Source organism: Zingiber officinale, chromosome 7B (assembly GCF_018446385.1).
Source record: "Zingiber officinale cultivar Zhangliang chromosome 7B, Zo_v1.1, whole genome shotgun sequence".
In the NCBI taxonomy this organism is placed as follows: Eukaryota; Viridiplantae; Streptophyta; class Magnoliopsida; order Zingiberales; family Zingiberaceae; genus Zingiber; species Zingiber officinale.
This window is the reverse complement of record NC_055999.1, coordinates 108,323,122-108,344,338: the sequence shown is the minus strand read 5'-3', so window position 1 is coordinate 108,344,338 and position 21,217 is coordinate 108,323,122. Positions and strand designations below refer to the sequence as shown.

Below are 21,217 nucleotides of genomic sequence, written 5' to 3'. Positions count from 1 at the left end.
AGTTGCTCTAACGGATTAAAAATTGCTAAGTAACTATAATTAAATTTTAATGTTGGTTAGAACTATTGAAATAATATTTAAAGTGATTTCAATTTAATTAAGATTAGTCTAAGTTAATTAAAATGATCAAATAATTTTAAAATATTATTTAAAACTAATATTCTAATTAGAATAATTTTAATTAAAATTATTATAGGGTGACCAAAATTGCTTAGCAAATTTTCATTTAAATTTAAATAAATCTAAATTTAATTAAAATGCGATTATTAAATAATTAAGTCCGACGTAACAGACTTGAATATCCAATGGCTGCCATCGTCTTATCGGACGGCTCACATCTCATCGTGTCGCCGCCGCCTGTCCGATAACACTCGAACTCAACCTCCACGCGGCTATCTCCCCTCTCAGGTTGCTTCTCTCCAGCCCGATCCATGTCCAGATTCCGCTCTCTCCTGCAAGCGTCAATCGCCGCTACCAAGCGAGGTACTCCCGTCTTATCGATCGCTCTCCTGAACGTCTTTTGCATTTTATGGCCGTCTCCTTTAGGGCAAGTGTCTTTCATTGATCTGTCCCGATCTAGGTTTCAGTTTATCTAGGGCAAGCGTCTTTCATTGATCTGTCCCGATCTAGGTTTCAGTTTATCTCGATAGTCTTTCCATCGCTGCTTTGAAGGTTTCAGCATCAATTTCTGTACCCTGAGCTATAATTCTATTCCTTCCGTAAGGTGAAGGCTAGAAGATGGGTTGGAGTGCTAGGAATTTATAGTCGTTGACATTTCCGGTTAGACTGCATCGCTTGTCCATTGGGTTGTTTGAATGGTGTGTGAATGTGGTGTTTTTCTATTAGTCTACTGAACTTCAATCTTATGTTCTTTTGCCCCTTCTGTAGGAATTCAAAGACGTGATTTTTTTGGATTGGTGTCTTTCCAATTGACCAAATGTTTGAACTTATGCGCTACTATCTACATTTTTATAGTTGTTAGAGGAACCTTCATAAATTCGAACATGAAAATACCTTTTGACGCTGTGTGGAAGTTTGTAGTTTCTAATATGAAGAGGTTGATAAGTTCACAACTGATTTGCAGGAAATCATATTATACTTGTTTGCTTCTTTTATGCTTGATGAAAAAAGTGCTCTATCTAGTTACAGTGTGACGATATTGCTTGTTGAGATTTACGATGTTTCTGGAAAATGAATTAGGCATAATAAACAACCTGGATCTTCAAAATACCAAATGTGCTACTTGATTGCATTTTTTTTAAAGAAAAGGTTGCTAAAAGGGAATTCTGTGTTAGATATTGATGTAATATTTTTCTCTTCATGTATTTCCATGTTATAGCACTGGCTTGGAATGTAGAAGATCTAATGCCGCCAAGTGAAAAATTTGTGTTCAACTTCAATTCAAAAGAGGAATTGAAGAGGTGGCACTTGCATTCTGACTCAGAATTTGGAGGCTTGTCTACAGCTTCTTTGGAGATCACTGATGTTGGTAGTAATGAGGTACTAAGTGGTATGGTTCTTTACTTTCTTATACATGCCTATCATTCTAGTATTATAGTTTGCTGCAAGTGCTATGTTCATTTCTGTAACAAAATCCATGCCTTTGTAACATGTCTCATACAGATTTGATGCATTGATTAATTTAATACTGTTGATCTAATCACTATGATGGATTACTTGAAACTGATATTTAGCTTATTGATTGAGGCTTTGCCCATGACGAACCAGTCATGGCCGGTACCAAGCCCGGATAAAGGAGGGTTGCGTTTGGTTGCCAGCTAGCGTTAAAACTATAGCAAATGTTCTATGAATGGATCTATTAAACTATTGTGCTAATGCTAGGTTGTTTCCTAGAAGGAACGCGTTGCAGGGTCCGACTGTAACGTCTCGGCAAGGATCGCTACATCTCGAGAACTCAGGTGTGGTGCTAAATATGCAAGAGTTCGCGTTGCAGAGTCCAACTGCAGCGTATTGACAATGACTACTACATCTCCATGAGAACTTCGATGTAGTGTTAAATAGGCAAGAGTTTTCACATAGGTTGGATAAGAACAAATATGATAGGAAAACTAATAACTTGTGATTTGAAACATGAAATATGGGAACTCTCACTAGTAAATCAATGAAGGTAGTAGATATGATGATTAGGAGAAGAATTAGTATTTTTTGTGTATAACAGATAAAATGGGTAGGCGAGAAGGTAAAGATGATAGAGAACTCATGTTTTAAGTTATGATACATAGGAAAGAATAAAGCATGAAATGGAGTGAGCATTGTTATAATAGTTTGTTAAAGGATGAAGTTGTAGTAGTTAGAAAAGGGGATAAAATTATAGTCCTTAAGATAATAGTGATGAAAGAAAGTATGAATATAATTAACGTATATGCACCGCAAGTAGGATTAGATGAAGCTACCAAATTAAGGTTTTGGGATGAGATGAAATATTATAAAACATTTCGCCAAATGAAATGATTTTAATAGGAGGTGATCTAAATCGATATGTTTGAGTGAAAAATAAAGAATATGAGAGGGTACATGGGGGTTATGAGTTTGGAACGAGAAATTAAAAAGGGAAAACTATATTATATTTTGCGATAGTATATGACCTTATATTAGCTAATACGTTTTTTAAGAAAAGAGAAGAACACTTAGTCACGTTCAAGAGTGGAAATAATAAATCACAAATTGACTTTCTTATGGTTAGGAAAAAAGATAGAAAGATTTGTAAAGATTTCAAGGTCATCCCGGGAGAAAGCTTAATTACCTAGCATAGGTTAGTAGTATTGGATATATGTCTCAAACATAGTATCAATCGAAAGAAAATATATACAACTCTTAAAATTAAGTTGTGGAAGCTAAAGGATGAAAAATAAAATATATTTAAGGAGAAGGTAGAAGTACAAATATTAGATGAAATATATGGTGACTCCAATACGACATGAGATAAGATGGTATCAAAGTTGAAAACAGTAGCTAAGAGTGTACTTGGTGAGTCAAAGGGACATGCACAATTAAGGAATCTTGGTGGTAGAATGAGAAAGTACAAGAGAAAGCGAAGGAAAAATAAACAACATATAAGGAATTATATATTTATAAGAACGCGAAATTTTTAAAAAAATATACAATAGCCAAGTAAGAGGCTAAGAAAGTAGTGAATGAAGCAAAAAAATGAAAATTTTGAACGATTATATCAAAAATTGGATACAAAAGAAGGGGAAAGAGACATTTATAGAATAGCTAAAGTGAGACAAAGGAAGACAAGAGATCTTATCCAAATAAAATGCATTAAAGATGAATATAATAGGGTACTAGTAAACGATGAAGAAATAAAAGAGTGGTGAAAGAGGTATTTTCATCAACTCTTTAATGAAGGTTTAGGTGACAAATTTAACTTAGGTAATTTAAGTAAGTTAAATGAGTATAGAAATTTAAATTTTTATAATTCAAACTTTAGAAGTAGAACAAACTTTAAATGGGATGCACAATGGAAAAGCCATTGGACCAGATAATATTTCAATAGAGATATGAAAGTGTCTAGGGAAATAAGGTATTGAATGACTTGTAACATTATTTAACATGATATTGAAAACGAAAAAAATACATGATCAATGGAGGATAAGTACTCTAGTTCCCTTATATAAGAACAAGAGAGATGTACAAAATTATGCAAATTATATGGGTATTAAACTAATGAGTTATACTATGAAACTTTGGGAAAAAGATTAGAAAAAAGATTAAGGAAGGAGATCACGGTGATTGAAAATCAATTTGGGTTCATGCTTGGAAGGTCGATAATAAAAGCTATATATATTATTAGACAACTAATTGAAAAATATTAAGAGAAAAAATAAGATCTACACATGATATTCATTGATTTAGAAAAAGCTTATGATAGAGTCCGAAGAGAAATTATATGGAGAATTCTGGAAAAGAGAGGTGTTAACGTAATATATATTGAAATAATTAAGGATATGTACGAGGATGTAACGATCAAAGTAAAGACTTTAGGTGGAGTAACTGAAGTATTTTCAATAAAGATAGGGTTACATCAAGGATCAACTCCCTGTCTTTTTACACTAATTAGTAATTATGTACGAACTTACTCACATATTGAAGACACAGTACCGTGATGCATGTTATTTGCAGATGATATTATTTTGGTAGATGTAACACGTGAAGGACTAAATGCTAAACTAAAATCTTGACGGGAAATACTAGATGGGAAATGTTTTAGACTTAGTAGAATAAAGACAGAATATATAAAATTTATGTTTATCAATATTAGATGTAATGAAATAATTGTTAAGATCGAAGATGACGAGTTGTCCAGAATCGAGAGGTTTAAATATTTAGGATCATTTTTAAAAAATGATGGAGGAATTGAGAGAGATGTCTTACATAGAATACAAGCAGGATGGTTGACATGGAGGAGAGCGTTGAGTGTTTTATGTGATCGTAAAATACCTCTAAAATTTAAAGAAAAGTTCTACAAAATCGCAATTAGATTTGTTATGTTGTACGGAGCTGAATGTTGGGCTATGACTTGAGCACATGAGCAGAAGATGTGAGTTGCAGAGATGAGAATGTTAAGGTTGATGTGTGGACATACGAGGACAGACATAATAAAAAATCAGAGCATTAGAGAGAGAGTTTGCATCTATTGAGGGAAAATTTGGAAAGACACGTTTAAGATGGTACGGGCATGTGCTTAGATGATCAATAAATGCTCCAGTTAGGTAATGTGAAACTATGACAAACACACATATCAAACGAGGAAGAGGAAGACAAAAAAAGACTTGGTTAACAACAATAAAACAAGATAAAATTTATTTAAGTATACATGATGATAGTAGGAGATAGAGCTCAATTGCATAAAAGGATCCATATAGCCGATTCCACCTAGTGAGATAAGACTTGGTTGTTGTATTGAGGAATGAGAAGGTTTTCAAGTTCAACCTATAAATTGTTTATATATTATTTCCCTAATTATCGCAATCGCAGATAAAATCACTTTGTAGTTCTCATGCATGTTGCAACTCATGGGCCAAACAATCATTTGTCAAACTATTGCATATGATGCATAGATTTGGTAAGAACAAGGGAAAGGAAAAACAATAAAAAGTACTATCCTTTCTCTCTCCTCTAGTCTACTCTTTCTGATAGAGGCTGACCATTTTTGTTTGCTAACACCAGATGTTGATTGGTGCACGTATGGGAAAGAAGACAGAAGTTGGAAAAAAGAATGAAAAGTCATGAAGCCAAAAGTGCGCTGGGCTTAGTGTTAGATAAAGGTTCCTTTTTCACTCAATAGGAAGTAAAGAAGAGTCCGTCAAAGAAAAAGTTTCATGCTATTTCTCTTGCTGAAAGTTAGATATTGCATGATCATACGGGGTGGGGTGATAGTAATTCATGCCTACATGGGAAGAAAAGAACCATATAGAGGAAAAAGGAAGAGGAAAAGAGCAAGATTCCATTTTCTACTTGGATTGGAGGAAAAGTAAGGGCAAGGAAGGGATTTTAAATTTGGTGATCTTTTCCCCAATTTTGGAAAAAGGAAGAGGAAAAGAGCAAGATTCCATTTTCTACTTGGATTGAAGGAAAAGTAAGGGCAAGGAAGGGATTTTAAATTTGATGATCTTTTCCCCAATCTTGTTTCATCCAAAGTGGATGAAAGAGTTGAAGAAGAGGGGGAAAATACTAAAAAGACTAGTTTAACCCTTCATGTCTTAGGAATGAATGATAAAATCAAATATTAGTTCACTCATTTTCCTTTCTTTCCTCTTTCCCTCTCCCTTCCTTCCCTTTCTCCCTTACCCATTACTGATGCTTTCTTCCCTTGTTTCCTCCACTCAAGTAGACATGCGATAAAAGAAAGAAACTTCTACTCTCAAGATTCTGGAACAGATTGGTTTAGACACCAAAATGCAACTTTGGGCATACAAACTTTTAAAAAAAAAATAGAAAAAGAAAAAAAAAGAAGTGATGTACAGATGATAGCATTCAGTTTTCTTGTGTAATCTATAAGCATAATTTACCTGCATTAGATCATTATGATATTTCTTTGCCAACGTTTTGATTTGGACTATAAATTTGTTGTTCACGTGTATTTTTCACATGTGAAAGTACTAATTTGACAATGAAATAAATTGTGAGAGAGAAATATTGTCGATGTGTGCCCTTTTTTGGTTATCATCATTATCAAACAATGCTAATCCCTTGAATCACTTTTTGTTACGTTAACTAGAATTTTTTTTTTACTTGGTCTCATTCTAACCTTATATGTTGTTGGTAACATTAATTAGTGTGCTGGTTTGCTGTTTGTTTAATAATAAAAATTCCAGTATCTTATCTATTGACTCAGATTCACCATGTAGCCTGGTCTAAATTTACATATTAATATTTGTTTTTGAGAAAAAAACTGGAAGCAACATGTTAATGGAAATTTAGGCTACTTTCTGGAGTTGAGTCATTGGGTATGTACAATGTTCCAACTCCAAAGACATTAGTTAGGTTAGTTGCCATCTTTCGTTTGGCTGTTATAATATTGTATTAGCAGCTCCTTGTCTACTTGAAGAGCATTTGAAGCCTAATTGTTAAATTAGATAAATTCAAAAATTTTACTTAAGGGCATTTGAAGCACAAGCTGACAATAACTCTAATATTGTAAGTGAATTACACCATTAATGAACTAACTTTTAATGGTTGTGTTAATGAGTTTGCTCTTTTTCCTGACTCAGTATTTTCTGATAACTATTATTACCTAGAAATGGGATAATCCTTTTTTCGTAACTATTATGATTTTGTTTGCACTGCCTTAATTTTACAAGCATAATACTTATCTGAGTGTTGCAAGCAAATAATTGAACTGCAAACAATAATAATAGTTATGAGATTACACGCTCGTCAATCTGGTGCTGAACCTTTTTCTTTTGTTTCTATTAAAGGTGTATTCTCTGGCAATCTTTCATTAGATATAACTGAGGGGTCCTTATGGAAATTGAAACACAGTGGTTTCTGTGGAATGCGGTCAAAAAAGGTAACCTGCATTGGTATATCTACTAAACACAAATGTGGATTAGGTTTATGATGCTATTCTGTTACATAGGCTTCTTCTTGCAAATAATAGATTTGGTATCATTACTTGTATGCATCATGTGACCAAAAGGGAGCCTTGGCGCAACGGTAAAGTTGTTGCCATGTGACCAAAAGGTCACGGGTTTGAATCCTGGAAACAGCCTCTTGTAAAAAGCAGGGTAAGACTGCGTACAATGGATCCTTCCCCGGGATCCCGCATGGCGGGAGCTTCGTGCACCGGGCTGTCCTTTTTTTACTTGTATGCATTATATTGTGAAAGGTGAACCATTTAACTTAATGCAAATTAATATTTTCAAGTTCAGTTTGGTGGTAATTTTATCTCATCGAGAATCAAAATGGATTAAGAATTTGCATCTGATAACATTCAGATGTCTATAGATGTATCAAATCCTAGGCATCTTGGAACTTTAGCATGCATTTTAAATAGGAATTGTTAATTGAAATAAGACTGATTTAGCACAGTATATGCCAGGTTGATTATTCCTATGTGTGTCTGCTAATATTGATTCAGTATTAGCCCATTGCGTGTTGGAGAACTGTTAATATGCATGTTTTCTTGACGTCATACATAGTATCTTTTTTCTTGTCTTCCATTTTTTTTGGGTTCTAAGACTTCTCTTTCCCTCTTATTTTTTTATCTCATCCTTTATTGCTTTCTTTTCCTATCCCTTCTGCTGGTATTTCCTCTTTGGCTATAGTTGGCTGTTTGCTGTTGAATGATTGAATTTGTCATTTTTTATGCTCAAAAAACCGAATTGTTATATGCATCTGGAATTAGTCCTATGGCCGTGGATATCATTAATGTGATACTAGACTTGCTCTTCTGCAAGTGATAAGAAGGATGGTTGCCTTTTGGTTCTATAAGGAAATGTTTGCAAATGTTATGAGTGAGAAAAGGATTTGGCAGATAATTTATAAACGTTTAAATCATTTCAGGAAGATCAAGAGGTCAATCTGATATTTTCCTTGCATTTGGGTTACCTTAGAGGTAAGGACACACTTTTGATTGGACTTGCATCTGAAGACTTTGCCTGCCACATGTATGATAGCTAAGCTGAGGACGGAAAACATATTGCTTGAATCTTTCTTTTTTTTTACTATTTTGTGAATTTGGAAGAACCAATTTCAGACTAATTTTGTTGTTTAACCTTATGTTACTATTGAGAGGTAACTAAGGTGAAGAGGGAAAAGATAGTGCATGAGCCTTTATTATTTTTTTTTTCAGTATTTTATGAAATTTGATGAACCAATTCTGACTAATTTATTTGTTTCATCTTGTCTTGCTATTGAGAATGTGTGTGTAGTTCAGTCAGAGAAGGGCTTCAGGAGTCTCGTGTGAGCTTTGTTTTCCTAAGGCTAAAAAGGAAAAAAAAATGTCTGATACGGCCCATGGCCCATGGTACTCTATAAATAGAGTGTTGGACGGTTAAGAAACAAGGCTTACCAATGCTAATGTTGCAAAGATGAAACTGTTAAGTTGAATGTGTGAGAAACTATTAATGAATGTGTGAGGTTGCTAGGAAAGAAAGAAAAAAAAAACTAAAATAGTAGTTGAAAATCTTAGTTGGATGAGTTAAAAATCTTGAAGAACTGGGAGCTAACATGGCTTGACTAAAATGTTCTCATGTTATTATTATGTACATTGGAGATCTAAATAAAGTGTCGGTGTTTCCTGTCAAACGATATTTTTTCCCCTGTTGATTAATAATCTGAAAACACCTGTCAGTTGCAAATCTCATGCAAATACTGTTGGCTGCAGTTCAACGGCTTTATTGACTTGGAGTCATATGATACATTAGCCATGAGAGTCCGGGGGGATGGAAGATGCTATATATCTACTGTAAGATTCTATGTTGCTTATTTACACAACTATTGACTTTATTCACTCATTTGATTTCCCACGCCAGATTTTTTGGATTTTTAATAGAGTTCATGCCTCCGTTTAAAATTACATTTGCAGATATATACAGATAATTGGTTAAGTACTACACCGGGGCAGCAGGAAAACAATTCATGGCAAGCTCTTGTATATGCTCCCAAGAACCAATGGCATGTCACAAAGGCAAGTTTCTCCTTTAATGTTGTTACCATAACATCGATCTAAGATTTGAGTCGTCTGTGGGTTGCAACTCTGATCTTTTGGCTCTATCAGATCCCTCTACATCAGTATGTAGCAAAATACAAAGGCCGTGTGATCAGTTCAGAGACGGAGATGAATCCATCGCGAGTTGTCGCAATGGCTCTTTCCGTTAATGCTGAAAGGGATGTTCGTGTTCCTATATCTGGACCTGGAGATTTCAGACTGGAAATTGATTGGATAAAAGCACTGAGAACAACAGATCTCATCTAGAAACCACTCAAAATATTTAACCTTTTGGGATCATCTCATACCCTACTTTCAACTTTTTCACCAGTATAAATTTCACTCACACTTGTCATCGGATTGACTCAAAACTCAGATCCGACTCAGCCAACAGGATATTGAAAATTGTTACATTTGTCTCCAGTTGTTGATGCATTTGACGGGAACAACTCTGGCCAAACTCTATTTGCTGACACAGTTGTTAGAGTCAAATAAAGGTAACATCGAGAAGTATTTAATAATTTCTGTACTATTCAATTCCAATCTTGGCATCGCATGATGTTCAGTTAAATGAATATTTTTGTAGAAATGATTAAAACTCTTTCTTTTTCTAACACTGTTGTTATACATGGATTTGAATTTATCACCTTTATTGAAGTTTTTTTTTTAAAAAAAATCTCTTTCGCCTACTATCGGATGAAATAGCTATCATAAGTTAGCCAAAGTACTAGAATTCCTGTGGTGTAGGGCTCCCAAAACATGGTGGGTGTCAGGCTCAGGCTTCTGTGAAGCAGCAGCCATTGGCATGAATTGAATTGGAAATGTATATTTTAATACATCGTGAGCTTTCAATCTGGCTCAATTTTGTTGTTTGGTAGCCGGTGAAGCATCGTACTCAATTATTCATTGCGTGTGATCCATGATTCCTCCATTTTCTAGTCATGTTCATTCTGTTCGAACTGTCTCACGCGCATTGTTTGGAAATCATATTATATCCGAAAAGGAAAAGCATTAGGCAATTGCAAAAAGTGATCTGTTAGGAGCTGGAAAGAAAAAGTAGGGATAGAGAAACTAAAAACAAGTTATGCCGAGGAAATTTTTTCACTTGTCATTGAGCTTAGACAATGAGAGGCTAACGACGAAGTTAGTTGTTGGAGTAATCTATCTCTCTAGCCTAGACAATGTGTTGAGATTGCAATCAGGGTTAAGGATGCAAGCGATACCCAATGGATCAATTTTGCGAGTGAGAGATATTGGTCGGGTGTGCAAGAGTCAATGTCACTAGTGGTGCAAGTGGCTAATATTGAAGATATGAAACCCTACTCATTTTTTTTATGTTCAAATGGATCATTCTAATCTTCTTTTTTACTTGGAAGCTTCTGCCATATATTAATATAATCAAATACTCTGGCTATAAATATAATCTGAATTTAAATAATAAAAAATAATTCTTGTTTATTTATTTTAATTTTGTATAATTTGTATGTACTAGGTCACTTTAATTGTTATTTTATCAATTTGAGAATTTATATTTGACGAGATAAACACGGCCGAGTCACTACTTTTAAAAAAACATCAAAATGGAAAGAAAAAAATAGATTTAAAATAAAATTTAATCCTTGCTTATCTTCAAGAAATATATAAATTTTAAATAATAATAGTAATTTATTTGTTGAATATAATTAATTGCCGGCCTTGTTTCTTCGCTGACTTCCATCTTCCATCCGCTCCTCCCCTCTTCGATCTCGATCTCTCACCCTGTCGCTGGAGACCTGCTCGTCTCCCTTCACCGAGGTAGATTTTCTTCGATTAAAGTTCCATTCTTTACCCATTTCGTAATCTAATCAGGTTCAGGTGCACGCAATTAGCGTGCATGAGCCCTCTTCCGGTGGTTCGATGATTTGAAATTAAGCCCTTCTAGATTGTTCCGTTGCCAGCACTTCCCCCTTTTTTAGATGCAATCTTACCTGTTTTCAGCTGTAAATATCTTCCAAATCCAGTTTTTTCTGAGAGATTTATGGAAAAGTTGGATTTTTGGGATGGCGTGTGATAAGTTTTGGGGGTTTCGTTCTCGAATCCGAGGCGGCGGAGGGGGAGGCTGGTAAATCTCTTTGGTTCTCTTCGTCCTTGTTCTTGATGATTGTGTTTATTCCATCAGATCGTCTTTGTTCGAGCTGCAATGATTGATCTTCATTATGGAAATTGGAAATCCTACTTTTTTTCTCTGTATTTTTTTTTTCTTAAGGAGATTGAGGATATTTGATAGCAGATCTATTGTTTCTCTCTGATATGTTCTTCGTCTTGTGGGAGAGTTACCTAAATTGGGCATTCCTTTTTCTTAGCCATCCAAAATCGTTTTTTAACCCTAGAATCGACGAGTTTTTGTTTTTATTTTTTTATTTTTATTTTTTATTTTTGGTGTGCTAGAGAAGGACATGGCTTTGTAGTCCTTGTAGAGTAATGTTCATAGGGTTCTTTGATTGCGATTATTTGTAGATTCAACAGGGTGAAACGAGTAGGCAGAATCAATGGATGAATATCTAGCTGCAAGATATTGGTGCCACATGTGCTCAAGAATGGTGAGTCCGATCATGGGAGCCGAGATCGAATGCCCAATCTGCAACAGTGGATTTGTGGAGGAGATGAATGGGGGAGGAGAAGCAGCCACATCTCCTGACCTAGAATTGAACAGGGACCTCTCTCTCTGGGCTCCCATCTTGCTTGAAATGCTCAGTGGTAGCTCCTTGAGGCGCCGCCGTCTCCGCCGTGAAGAAGAAGAGGGCAACTCTGGCCGGGGACATGACTCGGAAGCTGCTACTAACCGGCGGCGGAGACGGAGCCCAGCCATTCTACAGATGCTCCGTGCCCTTAGGGAGGGCAATGGATTGGATTCTGATGGAGATGAGAATGATAGGGAGAGGGACAGGGACCGGACACAGTTGCTTATGGATCTCATCAACAATGCCATGGAGGGCTCTCTAGACGCGAATAATGCACGAGGACAGAGCTCGAACAGCAGCAACAGCGGTGTCTCATTGAGAGATTCATTCTTCGGACCAGGCCTAGATCTCCTCCTGCAGCATTTGGCCGAGAGCGATCCAAATTTTCATGGCACTCCACCTGCTCATAAATCAGCAGTGGAGGCAATGCCCACCATAAAGATTACAGAGAACTTGAGCTGTTCAATTTGCTTGGATGATTTTGAAATCGGCACTAAGGCCAAGGAGATGCCTTGCAAGCATAAGTTCCATGGCAATTGCATCCTGCCATGGCTTGAGCTCCACAGTTCCTGTCCGGTTTGCCGTTTTCAGGTGCCTACAGAGGAGTCAAAGGTCTCAGATGCCGCTAATCGGGAGGAGCTTCGTGATAGTGGTGGTGGTAGTAGCGACAGCAGCGATGGAGGGAGCGAGAGGGGTTCCTGGTTACCCGTTCCTTGGCCATTCAATGGCTTGTTCTCTTTGCTGGGGTCTCACCGGAGTGGAAATTCTTCCTCAACACAACCATCCTCTTCCTCGCAGCCCACCACCGGAGGTAACTCTCATCCTGATGCAAGCTGAAAAATGTTGATTCATTCTGCTGTTGTTTCATGAGTGACATGTGGTTTGTTGTAAATATTGTTGTGTTCGCTATTTGAACGATGGAAGAATAACTTGTCGGTGCTTCGATCCTACCTCGCCTTTTTCATCTGTTCAAATGCTAACAATATTGACTGCAAGTGGATGCAAGTAAACTCGGCAGACTTGTAATTGAGTAGTCCGTTTTTCACTTGTTGGGCAAGTAAGACGAGAGAGCTAAGTACAAGTCCTAGTTACTCACCACCTTGAAACACACTAGCTCCGTCATGATCATCACAGTTCGTGCTTACTCGGAGGCCATGGTTAGATCGAAGAAGACGAGAAGGTGGAGAATCAGAGTTGACACTAACAAAGTATTTCATGACTATGAATTGGGGGAGCGAGCTAAGTAAATACAACATTGTAACACGACCCCCTTTGAATCCTCTATCACGATTATTGTGCTTGGATCGAACAAGACCGACCAATTGGCGGAGAACTCGAGTTGGCACTAGTAGATATCGCATTATCAGGAATTGGACGGAGGATGCTCGAGTTGGAGGTCTAATAATGAGGCGCCGGCGATGAACCTCTTAGAGGAAGTAGATGTCTCAATGGAACTAAACTACTCCAAAAGGCACCATGGCGGTTTTAGTGGTGTGATAGTGGCAACGGTGTGGATGAGCTAGGCATTGGGCTGGGGGTGGGCGACATGCGACTGATTGAAATAGTTGGCAATCCAATAATTTTAGTTCAACTTAACCTATTTATTTCTTCTTAGATTTACAGATTAATAAAAAACGTATTATACTTTGATATTTATCAATTTCTATTTTTCCCCTTCTATTCCTTCATGATTTCTCTATTCTCTTAGTTTTCTTTTATACATGTAATTTCTTTTTTTTCTTTCCTGTCTTATATCCATGTAACTTTTCTTCTCTTTCCTCCTTCTTTATGATGCATACATGCAAGCAAAACGAGGCTAAGGTTTAACGTATTTTTTTAATAATATTTTAACACTTTCGAAGAAATTGAAATATGCAATAGATAGTATACCATTGAACTCCTTACCGTCTCATAAATTCAAAAGATTTGAAATGAAAATTTAAAGTCTCTAGATTTATCAGTGGATTTTGATCTCAGATTAGATCTATTTCAGGTCCTGTGAATTTTCGAGGTTGCAAAGAGTCTAACAATACTGTCCATTGAATATTTCGGTGTTTCTAAAAGTGTTGAAATGTTATCGGAAAAACAAACTAAAACATAAAATCATTCAGATTGAGTTTACATTGGGTTTGATATGATTTAATATTAGGTCCATGATTAAACCTGATATAAAAAGTATAGTGTGTCTTTGGATCAATTTTGATCCAAACTTGAGTGTGTACTTTGATAAATTGCCGTTCACCTTTTGTTTATCTACGGTGTTGGATGATGAATCATTTTTTACAATACTAAAAGGAACATTTGATTAAGAAAAATATTTCTCATAGAAATGCAAATTGTCGGTTTATCGGCTAATGTTAATTTGCATTCTAATTAAAATTATCAATTTCGATTTGAATATAAACTCGATTAAGTCGTTAGAATTGATCGCTGGCTCCTATTTCGCTCTCTAAAGCAACCCGTGGATTTCGACATGAAGAAATTTCAGATATGAGATTTGCACTCTTACAAATTCAAACACCACCATTAACTCGGTAAGCAAATGCACCAAAGGAGAAAAAAAGCAGGCCAGCTTTTCGAAAAGAAGTGATTGGAGGATATGCAAAGATGCAAAGCAAGAAAGAAAGATAAAGCTAAAAGACTTGCAATTCGCAACCACAAAACTGTGATTCCATTAGTGAATCAGAATTGCAATACAATAGACCTGTTCTGATAGCCAGAGGTAATGTCTCGCATCAGAAACCATAGGGACTCAAGTTCATCTGCTGAACAATTGATTCAGTTTATGGTTAACTGCTAATGAACACTTTCCGGATTCCCGGTCTTTTCTTTCTTTGGGATAACTGAATAAGTACCAAACTAAGTGGAGATAGATGGGAATCGAGTTCTTATGCCGGATTCCCCTACTCACTATATGAAAGGCACATAGGGGAATTGTGCACAGTAGAGTTTTCTGTTCTTTATGGAAAGTAAGAATCCAGTTCTGGTTCTGGATGCAACAGTCAAAATTGAGCTTGCAACCTCCTCCTATCAAAATACCTATAAAACTCTTCAATTTAGCTATATAAAAGATGAAATGTTAAAGATTTCCATGAGATCCAAAAAAAAAAAAGAAGAAGAAAAATCATAACCAACCATATAAGATGCTCTTTTCGAACCCCTTATTAGCTATTGATTGGCTGGGAATAAAGGAAGTTCCAAGTTCTCGAGATATCAGCAATCAGCTTCTTCATGGATAATTTTCTATTAATAGGATTAGTTACTTTTGTATGTTATGAAACCGAAGTTCTAGTCGGCCTAGATGAATTCTACTAATGATAATTTGACTAGTTTTTGATACATCTTTACGCCTTGTTGGCTATCTAATTGCTATGTTCTTATTTTTAGAAGCAAATGAACTAAATGAAGTTAAAATAGCGAAGCTCATTCAAGTTCATCTAAGTGTGACTTGGCACGCACCGAAGCACACCGATTGTAAGCATGATACGGTATCAAAATCATATGGTTTGTCCAAGGACCATAACAATACTTTTAAGTGCCAAAAACAATTTGCCGAATGGATTTGATGGACACCCACTTTTCAAGCTGTGCAGATTAGATTGCACTTGACTGTTCTGCCCGAACAACTCGAAATTCCCTTTCCTTTTTGCTTATAAGGAGGCCCTTGGGGTCCTTCCTCATCATCAAGGGAGCTGAAGAGAATTTGAGCACCTTCCTAGACAACAAGAGCACACATGATGTTCTAATTGAGGATGCCTTGGAATTCAAGTATACCGAACAGCGCAAGAAGCTAACCAGTGAAAAAAGGTAAGAAATATATTTGTTTGTCTTAGAACGGTCTACTCGATCCAACATGTCTGTATAATTTTCTGAAGCAGATGTATCAGCACCAGCCTCATCAAGGAAACAACAGCCTCCTATCTTCTGTGACAACATTTTCCCCAGAGAGGCATTTGTTTCTACAAAGAGGAAGTGCTTCAGAAGATTCAGGCTTAGTTCTCTCAACCGACGTAAAGCCTCGGCTTAAATGGAATGCAGAGCTCCACAAGAGGTTTATAGAAGCAGTGAACCAACTCGGAGGAGCCGACAGTGAGTATACAACAAGTCGCTGTTGTCTCTAAATGATCGATCTTAATGAGTTACATAAGAAGACTACATCTTGCAGAGGCTACTCCAAAAACAATCATGAGAGTAATGGGGATTCCAGGACTAACTTTGTACCATCTAAAAAGTCATCTTCAGGTACTAACTCACTGTTTTTCGATCTGTTTGTGATTATCGCATTCACTAACCTGCTTTTTTGTTTGTCCACTAGAAGTACAGACTTGGCAAAAACACTCAAATAATTAATGGAAGCAACAAAAATGGTAAGGAGAGAAGCTGAAGTTTATGTTCATGGTCCAAAATTCTGCATAATGTATAGGCTAAATGGTGATTTATTTTAATCAGCAGTGATTGGCAGTGCACTAGTACAAGAGAGGGCACCGGAGAACAACGAATCTTTGATGAACATTGCAGCGCCATCGAACAAGTATGTAGACAACTAATCCTTATTGAGTTTGTTATTTCAATACACAGGATAATCATTTGCTGATGGTGCATTGAGCACAGATCCATGCAGATAGATGAGGCACTGAAAATGCAAATTGAAGTACAGAGGCAGTTACATGAACAAGTTGAGGTAATTTGCCAATCCAAACATATCGAACGACTACTCATTTGCTTGGCTCTAGCATCCTGTAAAACAAGAAAGAGTAGTAGCAAAACATCTTAAACACATTACTGTTTCATTGGATCATACATGTTGACAAATGACATTTCTGTGAAGGTGCAACGACATTTGCAATTGCGGATCGAGGCTCAAGGAAAATATTTGCAGTCAGTGCTGGAGAAGGCCCAGGAGACAATCACAAACCGAAACCTCTCTGATCTGGCCTCTACAGTCTCGAATGGATATTTCAGTAACTCGGTTCGAGTAGGTCCTTGCTTAGCCTCATCCGACGGACTACAAAAGGAGAAAGAGGCACTTGCTACTAGAATGGCATTAAGACCATATCATCAAGATTTTCCTCTATCATCATGGTACAGTGATTTGAATGAGCATGAGCAGAAGAAGCCTTTTACTGCATCAATGCTAAGGGATTCAGACATTGCGCAATCGAGTGCTAGACCTCGATGCAAAGATGAAGCTGAGGTAGAGAAAGAGGAAAGTGATGAAGAAAAATTTCTTGAACACCCAAAAAGCAAGAGACCAACTCTGGATCAAGGTAGTAAAAAGCAATTAGAAGAGTTTGGGTTGCCATGTCTTAAAACTGAACTAGAACTAAACATCCATCATGGTAGTGAGGGTTCATCAAGTTGTAAAGAACTGGACCTGAATGATTTCAGATGGAGTTGATAAAAAAAGAGAGAAAGAGAGAGAGATTTAAGGAAGCTTACCAAATAAATTATTGACTCAAAAAGATTACTGCTAAGATGAAGCTGAAAATAAAACATTATGTTGCCAAAAGCATTCAAGATAGCATACAGAATTATGATTTATTTACCTGTTATGATCATATTATTAACCCTAAACTCTTACATTAAAGAATCTTGAATTAACATTTTTTTGTGGTCATCATTGAATCCCTCGATCTTTAAGAATAATAAAACTCAATGTAGTAAGAGATAGATTGATTTTTCCACTGAAAGTTCATCTTCTAAAATATCCTTCGGAGTTTTAAAGACATTAAAGTGTTTGTAATATTTTGAAGCTAGTCATTTGCAAGTGATTTTCTTAAGTTCTCATGACTCAGAAGGAGGTTTCATATGAGAGACTAATTGGTCCTGGGACATAATTGAGTTGGTTAGTGCAGGGCATATCAGTTACTACCATAGGATAAAGATTTGAATCTCGATAAAATCGAGAAAAAAAAATTTCTCCCCGCACTGGTCAACTATAACTTCCTGATTTACTTTTTCACAAATGATCATAAGACTGACCGTATAGAACCACTAGGATGATAGATTCACCCATTACTAGCAACGAGAGACTAATTGATGGTCTGGACAATACGTTGGAAAAACTGAAGTAAACAGTTGCATGTGATCCATGAATGACTGCAAGTAATGTTTTCTTATTCTAAAAAAATGACCGAGAGGTGAACAAACAGTTCATTCTACAAATATAAAATGTTGATAGAAAATTGATCGCCATACCAAAGGGAAGGGTAGCAATTGTAATGGATCAATAAAAATGTTTGGAAAATTATTTTCATAACCAAATTGATAGGGACATAATGACCATTTTAAGGGTATATCATCATAAATTAATTTTTTTGAGTGATTAAGAAATTAATATTTAACATTATTTGAGTGATAAAGGGTTAGTTTAGAATGATCGAATGAAAATATTAACTTGGACCTGATTAATTAAAGAGAATAATTAATTAAAAGTGTCTTTAACATCTTTGGGAGAAATCCTCCACCCCTAAAAAGAACTCTATTCCTTCTCCTCGATTCACCACTCAAATTGTAAATTTCCCTCTTGAATTCTTCACTCCCCTCTCCTCTTTAAAGAATTCTAAGACTTCAAAAATTTGTTGAGATTTGAAATTTGGAATGCTCCTATTTTGAATCCTAGGTTATTATATTTTGGAAGAAAATTGTCAATCGATCGTAAACATCTGAGTGAGATTATATTGTCTTAAGAAAAAAGATCTCACCTTCATCTCGACCTTAAAACACTAATTTGCAAGGTTGAGCTTACCTAGCGTTGTTGTGATAACTTGACGACTAACATAAATCACAAGAAATTCGACATTTAATGACAGATTAACGATCGAAAGGATCATTCTTTATTTTCTTAGTCGCTAATTTTCAATGACTGCATATAATAGATGATCAATTTAGAGACTTAGAGACCGAATTAAAATTGATCGTTAAATTTAAAGAATAAAAATATACAGTTCAATCTCTACGTTAGTGATAATTTTTTATATATCAGTCACTAAATTAGCAATAAAAATTTATTATTCGATCTTTAAATTAGAGATCACTTTTAAAAAATCAATCACAAATTAGTGACAGAGAATTTTTACATCGGTGATTAAATTTACGATGAAAATTTATTATATCCGCGTCTATTTATTGAATCTGTACCCCCAATCAGGTTTTAATTTTTATTGAAACTGTACATACATTTACAATATTTATATACCATTTGTCATCAACATCACAATCATCATCTATTCCAAAACCAAACTAAATGTCAAGCATTCAAACAGATATATCAAAAGTTCAATCCCATCATACATGGTTTCAAAATATTTAAAAAACGCACCTACTGATTAGTAGGTTTGGTCTCCTTGAAATAAGAAGCCGACATAGAATATTCAAGAAAAGCAAAACGGGGTCTAATGGTTGAGACAATATCAAATGAGACTTAAAATCTTATTAAAATTAGTCCTAGTATCAATTATAAAATAATTAATAAAGATATTTTTTAATTATATTTCACTAATTAATAAAAGATAAAGTTGGTTATTATATTTATTTCAGTCTAGTGCCGAATGAATAAGTATAATAATATCCTTAAGTAGGAGGTTCTAATCTACAACATATTAATTGGTTGAATTGATAGTGGAATATTGTAGATATATAGAACACTACTCTTAACTATTCCTAATCAAGTATTAATATGCAAGGACAATATTAATGGGTTGAGATTAGCATGTAGGTCAATTGATGACTTAATCCCACAAGTCATGAATATGATCATATGAGATATCACATTGACACATGTATATATATTAGAGAACATGTACTGAATTGATCTGCTATGAGATGTTTCATGGATCGTTATAGGAGTGCCATAAATATTTTCACAGTAATTATTGATATGAATAGTTCTTAGACATGAAGTCACTACGGTTTCCTATATAAAGAGTTGTGTACTTTGGTATCGACAAACGCCACCTGTAACAGAGTGAACTATAAAGTCAATTACTGGGTATGCAATAAGTTATATGGAGGAATGCGAGTGATGTAGATGAGTTCTATCCCTTTCATATAACGGAAGCGATGTCTGTGGACCCTTTGATTAGTAGGACACAAGAATGCATAACCATGCTCAAATAAGTCAATATGAGATATTGAGTTTATTTGATTAAGTGTGTCTACTTAGAGATCAAGAAACACAAAGATTGATAAGAGGATGACACGGTCTATACCTCATTGATCAATTTAGAGATCAAGAATAGAGGAATTGAGTTATATAAGATAATAGTCACAGGCAGGATAGGTCAGATCTCGATATTCTCGTTACTTAGGTAGAAATGATACATTGTTAGATGTCACTCATTGCTTATGTATCTAAAATAGTTTTAAAGACATTGCCAACGTTATGAGAACATATTTGATCACACACAAAGGACAAGTTGATTTGGAGATGAGTTTATATGATAGATCATTGGATTAAGTCTAATTCGAATTAGAATCATTAAGTTAAAGTCAATTGGATCCAACTATTGGATTAAGTCTAATTTGAATTAGACTCATAGAGTCAATTCGAATTGATGAGGATCAATGATTTGGATTCATTGGGTGAACTCGAATTCACCAAGGAAGAGGAAAGATCAAGACTTAATTGGATTAATGGAGAATTAATGTCAATTAAGACAATTAATGCCAATTAAGACTTATTCGGTGAATGAATACAAAAGGGGGGGGGGGGGTTAATTCATTTGGTGGATAACACTTGTGTTCTTCATCTTCTTCTTCTCTTTTCTTCCTCTTTGGCCGAAATCTTCCTTGTGGTTGCTAGCACAACCTTAGTTTTCTTTTCCACTTCGTGAGTTCGTGAATGGAAGGTTTGTTCGTGTGGATACCGAAAGAGGCACGGACACGTGATCGTGTTGAGATTCTTGCTGTTGGGAGTTCGTGTTTACACAACAAAGGTATAACTCCCTTTTAACAAACTTAGTATATGATTTTCTCCTTCGCATGGATCTTCTGAAAGGATCTAGTTAGTTTTCTACTGCACTTTCTGTGTGTTTAGTACTCTAGATCCTTACAGTGATATTTGAGCCACTTGCGAAGGCGTATACTAAGTTATAGTTAGAATTTTATATATGATATAGAAATTGCATGAGATGTTCACTATGATTTGCATGATTATGAGTCTTTGTTTTGTTGGAAATGAAACAGTTTGTGTTGTGAACAGCAAGATCTCAGCCAAATTGTTGTGAACAGTAAGATCTCGACCAAACTATTGTGAATAGTAAGGTCTCGATTTTATGGGCAACATGGTCTCAGGTATCACAGTAATTCATACAATGAG

The 21,217-nt window shown here is 35.6% G+C and overlaps 3 protein-coding genes across 10 annotated transcripts; all 3 read left to right on the top strand.

The window, feature by feature from the left end:
* The first annotated feature begins 349 nt into the window (after nt 1–349).
* Nucleotides 350–9,821, top strand: LOC122006806 (probable complex I intermediate-associated protein 30). Of its 2 annotated transcripts, XM_042562436.1 has the most exons (6): nt 350–483; nt 1,340–1,510; nt 6,945–7,036; nt 8,855–8,935; nt 9,056–9,157; nt 9,248–9,821. In XM_042562436.1, the coding sequence occupies exons 1-6, from the start codon at nt 432–434 to the stop codon at nt 9,443–9,445; spliced, it is 696 nt and encodes a 231-aa protein (XP_042418370.1). In that variant the 5' UTR covers nt 350–431; the 3' UTR covers nt 9,446–9,821. The 2 variants fall into 2 exon arrangements, with proteins under 2 accessions (XP_042418370.1, XP_042418371.1); XM_042562437.1 differs by lacking the exon at nt 6,945–7,036 and having other exon boundaries at nt 1,340–1,500.
* A 1,009-nt stretch (nt 9,822–10,830) lies between these two features.
* LOC122006805 (E3 ubiquitin-protein ligase SIRP1-like) lies at nt 10,831–12,848 on the top strand. 3 transcript variants are annotated; one of them, XM_042562433.1, is made up of 2 exons: nt 10,831–10,972; nt 11,675–12,848. In XM_042562433.1, exon 2 carries the CDS (start codon nt 11,707–11,709, stop codon nt 12,733–12,735), a length of 1,029 nt encoding a protein of 342 aa, XP_042418367.1. In that variant the 5' UTR covers nt 10,831–10,972; nt 11,675–11,706; the 3' UTR covers nt 12,736–12,848. The 3 variants fall into 3 exon arrangements, with proteins under 3 accessions (XP_042418367.1, XP_042418369.1, XP_042418368.1); XM_042562435.1 differs by having other exon boundaries at nt 10,833–10,972; nt 11,684–12,848; XM_042562434.1 differs by lacking the exon at nt 10,831–10,972 and adding an exon at nt 10,979–11,279.
* A 2,696-nt stretch (nt 12,849–15,544) lies between these two features.
* On the top strand, nt 15,545–17,435 carry LOC122006804 (myb-related protein 1-like). Of its 5 annotated transcripts, none has more exons than XM_042562432.1 (7): nt 15,545–15,705; nt 15,777–15,987; nt 16,064–16,140; nt 16,217–16,265; nt 16,351–16,429; nt 16,510–16,579; nt 16,727–17,435. In XM_042562432.1, exons 2-7 carry the CDS (start codon nt 15,777–15,779, stop codon nt 17,294–17,296), a joined length of 1,056 nt encoding a protein of 351 aa, XP_042418366.1. In that variant the 5' UTR covers nt 15,545–15,705; the 3' UTR covers nt 17,297–17,435. The 5 variants fall into 5 exon arrangements, with proteins under 5 accessions (XP_042418366.1, XP_042418365.1, XP_042418364.1 ...); XM_042562431.1 differs by having other exon boundaries at nt 16,348–16,429; XM_042562430.1 differs by having other exon boundaries at nt 16,214–16,265.
* Nucleotides 17,436–21,217: the final 3,782 nt, after the last annotated feature.

Coding starts and splice junctions, on each gene's coding strand:
- LOC122006806 (XM_042562436.1), top strand. CDS start 432: ATGTCCAGATTCCGCTCTCTCCTGCAAGCGTCAATCGCCGCTACCAAG. Junction 1,511..6,944: donor TAGTAATGAGGTACTAAGTG/GTATGGTTCTTT, acceptor TTTCTATTAAAG/GTGTATTCTCTGGCAATCTT. Junction 7,037..8,854: donor GTGGAATGCGGTCAAAAAAG/GTAACCTGCATT, acceptor TGTTGGCTGCAG/TTCAACGGCTTTATTGACTT.
- LOC122006805 (XM_042562433.1), top strand. CDS start 11,707: ATGGATGAATATCTAGCTGCAAGATATTGGTGCCACATGTGCTCAAGA.
- LOC122006804 (XM_042562428.1), top strand. CDS start 15,777: ATGTATCAGCACCAGCCTCATCAAGGAAACAACAGCCTCCTATCTTCT. Junction 16,141..16,213: donor ATCTAAAAAGTCATCTTCAG/GTACTAACTCAC, acceptor TTTGTCCACTAG/AAGTACAGACTTGGCAAAAA. Junction 16,430..16,509: donor ATTGCAGCGCCATCGAACAA/GTATGTAGACAA, acceptor CATTGAGCACAG/ATCCATGCAGATAGATGAGG.